This window comes from Trachymyrmex septentrionalis, unplaced genomic scaffold (assembly GCF_001594115.1).
Source record: "Trachymyrmex septentrionalis isolate Tsep2-gDNA-1 unplaced genomic scaffold, Tsep1.0 scaffold108, whole genome shotgun sequence".
Lineage (NCBI taxonomy): Eukaryota > Metazoa > Arthropoda > Insecta > Hymenoptera > Formicidae > Trachymyrmex > Trachymyrmex septentrionalis.
In genome coordinates, this window is record NW_017304207.1 from 211,750 (window position 1) to 213,927 (window position 2,178).

At 39.7% G+C, this 2,178-nt stretch overlaps 1 protein-coding gene across 1 annotated transcript in view; it reads left to right on the top strand.

Moving 5' to 3' along the window:
- Positions 1-1,493: 1,493 nt before the first annotated feature.
- Positions 1,494-2,178, top strand: part of LOC108747397 — a 6,275-nt gene continuing 5,590 nt past the window's right edge. The window contains exon 1 of the mRNA XM_018484825.1: positions 1,494-1,576. Within this exon, the coding sequence (XP_018340327.1) occupies positions 1,562-1,576 (15 nt within the window). The 5' untranslated portion in view covers positions 1,494-1,561. The remainder of the gene's footprint in view (positions 1,577-2,178) is intronic.

Below are 2,178 nucleotides of genomic sequence, written 5' to 3' on the forward strand. Positions count from 1 at the left end.
ATCGAGGATACTCTGCGTGCGGGCTTCCAAATTAAAATTAGCCCCACGAGACAATTGCGCGCACAAGAAGAAATGAATATATTTCATTTTTTGAATACGTTCTAATTTAATTTAATTTATTCGACTAATTGACTTTCCCACAATTAGAAGAATTCCCTTATAGGCTTTCGATTTGTTTCTTTCATGTGAAATTATCACCTGTTCACACAATCGTGTCTGTTTATACAACGTCATATCGTCGATTACAGAACACCCTGGATACCGGATAATCGCGGTTTTGCTTCCTGATCGTCTCACGTCGACGCAACTGGCGCATCTCCTGGTCTGGAGGAACATGCCGCCAGTGAAAGGCAGTCACGTTGCGTGCTTTTCGCAGGAGCGACAGTAACCCTGAGGAAGAAAGTCAGAGTGAGACTCCGCAGGTGGTGAACCTGGGTACAGGCGAAATTGTTCTCACGCGAATTACGAAACCGCGCTTTTCCGTGTTGCTGCGCCGTGAGACGCGCCGCGCCGATATCAAGATGAGAAAGGCATTTCTCCGTCTCCTCCTCGTCACGAGATCTGGGAACGGAGATGGTCGGAGTTTTTTTTTTTTTTTTTTTTGTATGCGATTTGCACCGCGAGACATCGGCGTTAATTCATTCGCACATGACTGAAGCAAGTATCGTTGATTACGTTGCTCAACAAGTTGTAGACTGTTCCCGAGATTACGATTACACTTCATGGGATAATAGGTATTTATTTATTATCCCAAGAAGTTGAAGATAAAATAGTTTCTTGAGAAAATTGTTTTAACACGCGTAAAAGTAATATTGCTTTCTTCGAGACAAACAATGTAACGAGAAAGTCCATTCTACCTCGCGGTTGCGATCGTTTAAGAGACCCCGATAATAATTAACGTGAAAGTCATTACCGGTTGTACGTCGCACGTCATCGGACACTGACCGGTTATATATGAGCGCTTACGTTCGCCAGTGATGTTCGCTCTCATTATACTTGTTCAGACAGATTTAACCAATAATTACAGAAGGGAGATTTCGTTGGATTAATCAACCTTGCTAATAAATCTGATTAAAAAGAAAATCTTCTTTCGGAAACGCTTCTTTGTAAAAAAAAAGACTCATATAAAAACTTTATACAAGTTCTAACACGTGCATACTTTACGTTGATCATATAATCTTTAATTGATTGTATATAAAAGAAGTAAAGAGATTTTTATATCCTAAAAAAATCCGCAAAAATGGGTACCTCTTGTTAAAATTCATTGAACTGCATTACGTTTCGTTCTACTGCTTTGTCGCCCCGCATTCGCTATGAAGCACGAATCCCCTCTTAACTGAAGATGTACATGCAGAGTTGGGACCCCCATATAGCACCGTGGCTCTCTTTGTACCCCTCCTCGAAATCTGTATGTCTAGAATATCTAGACGTCTAGGCAGAGGAACATTCGCTATAAAAGCCACGTATGTCACGATGAATCCGTCAGAAGAGTGACGAACCGTAAAAAAAGACGGTGGTCGTTGCCATCCTTTTCACACGGTGGGCCACCCTGGTCGAAAGAATGCGATTAATTCTGGTCAGTGTTCAACGCCGCTCATTGTCTCGTGCTTTCATTCTTCGCATCTTAATCATGTGTCAGTGCGCCTGTGATATATGTGAGATATATATTTTTTCGGACGGAGAGTGACGGCATTATCGGTAACATCGTTCGCGATTATCACAGATCATTCTAGGTTTGCGGTTAATGGCACCGTGTCACGCGACGCGGTTATCTCTTTAGCAGCTTCGGTGGAATCGTAGTGCTGTTTTAAGGATACATATCGCAAATTATAATCTAAGATCTTTGATTAATAGGGAATGGCCACACTTAATGGGCACTAATGCACTGATTACAGCCATCGTACACAAATTGATGTAGAGATATGCGTTTATTATAAACATAGTAACCGGTTAAATATTCCACCGTGAAATATTCAATACATTTTATTGTGCTGTTAAATAAAATATGTATCTTATAATTCAAAATTGCATTATATACTCACAATCAGTTTAATTAACGGTTATAATATACATCAGTACGCACTAGTGCGTTTAATCAAATTCGTTATAAGTCAAAAGATTTTATTACATTTATTCTCACATTTTTTGGTGCTCATATCTGTATTATAATATATATAT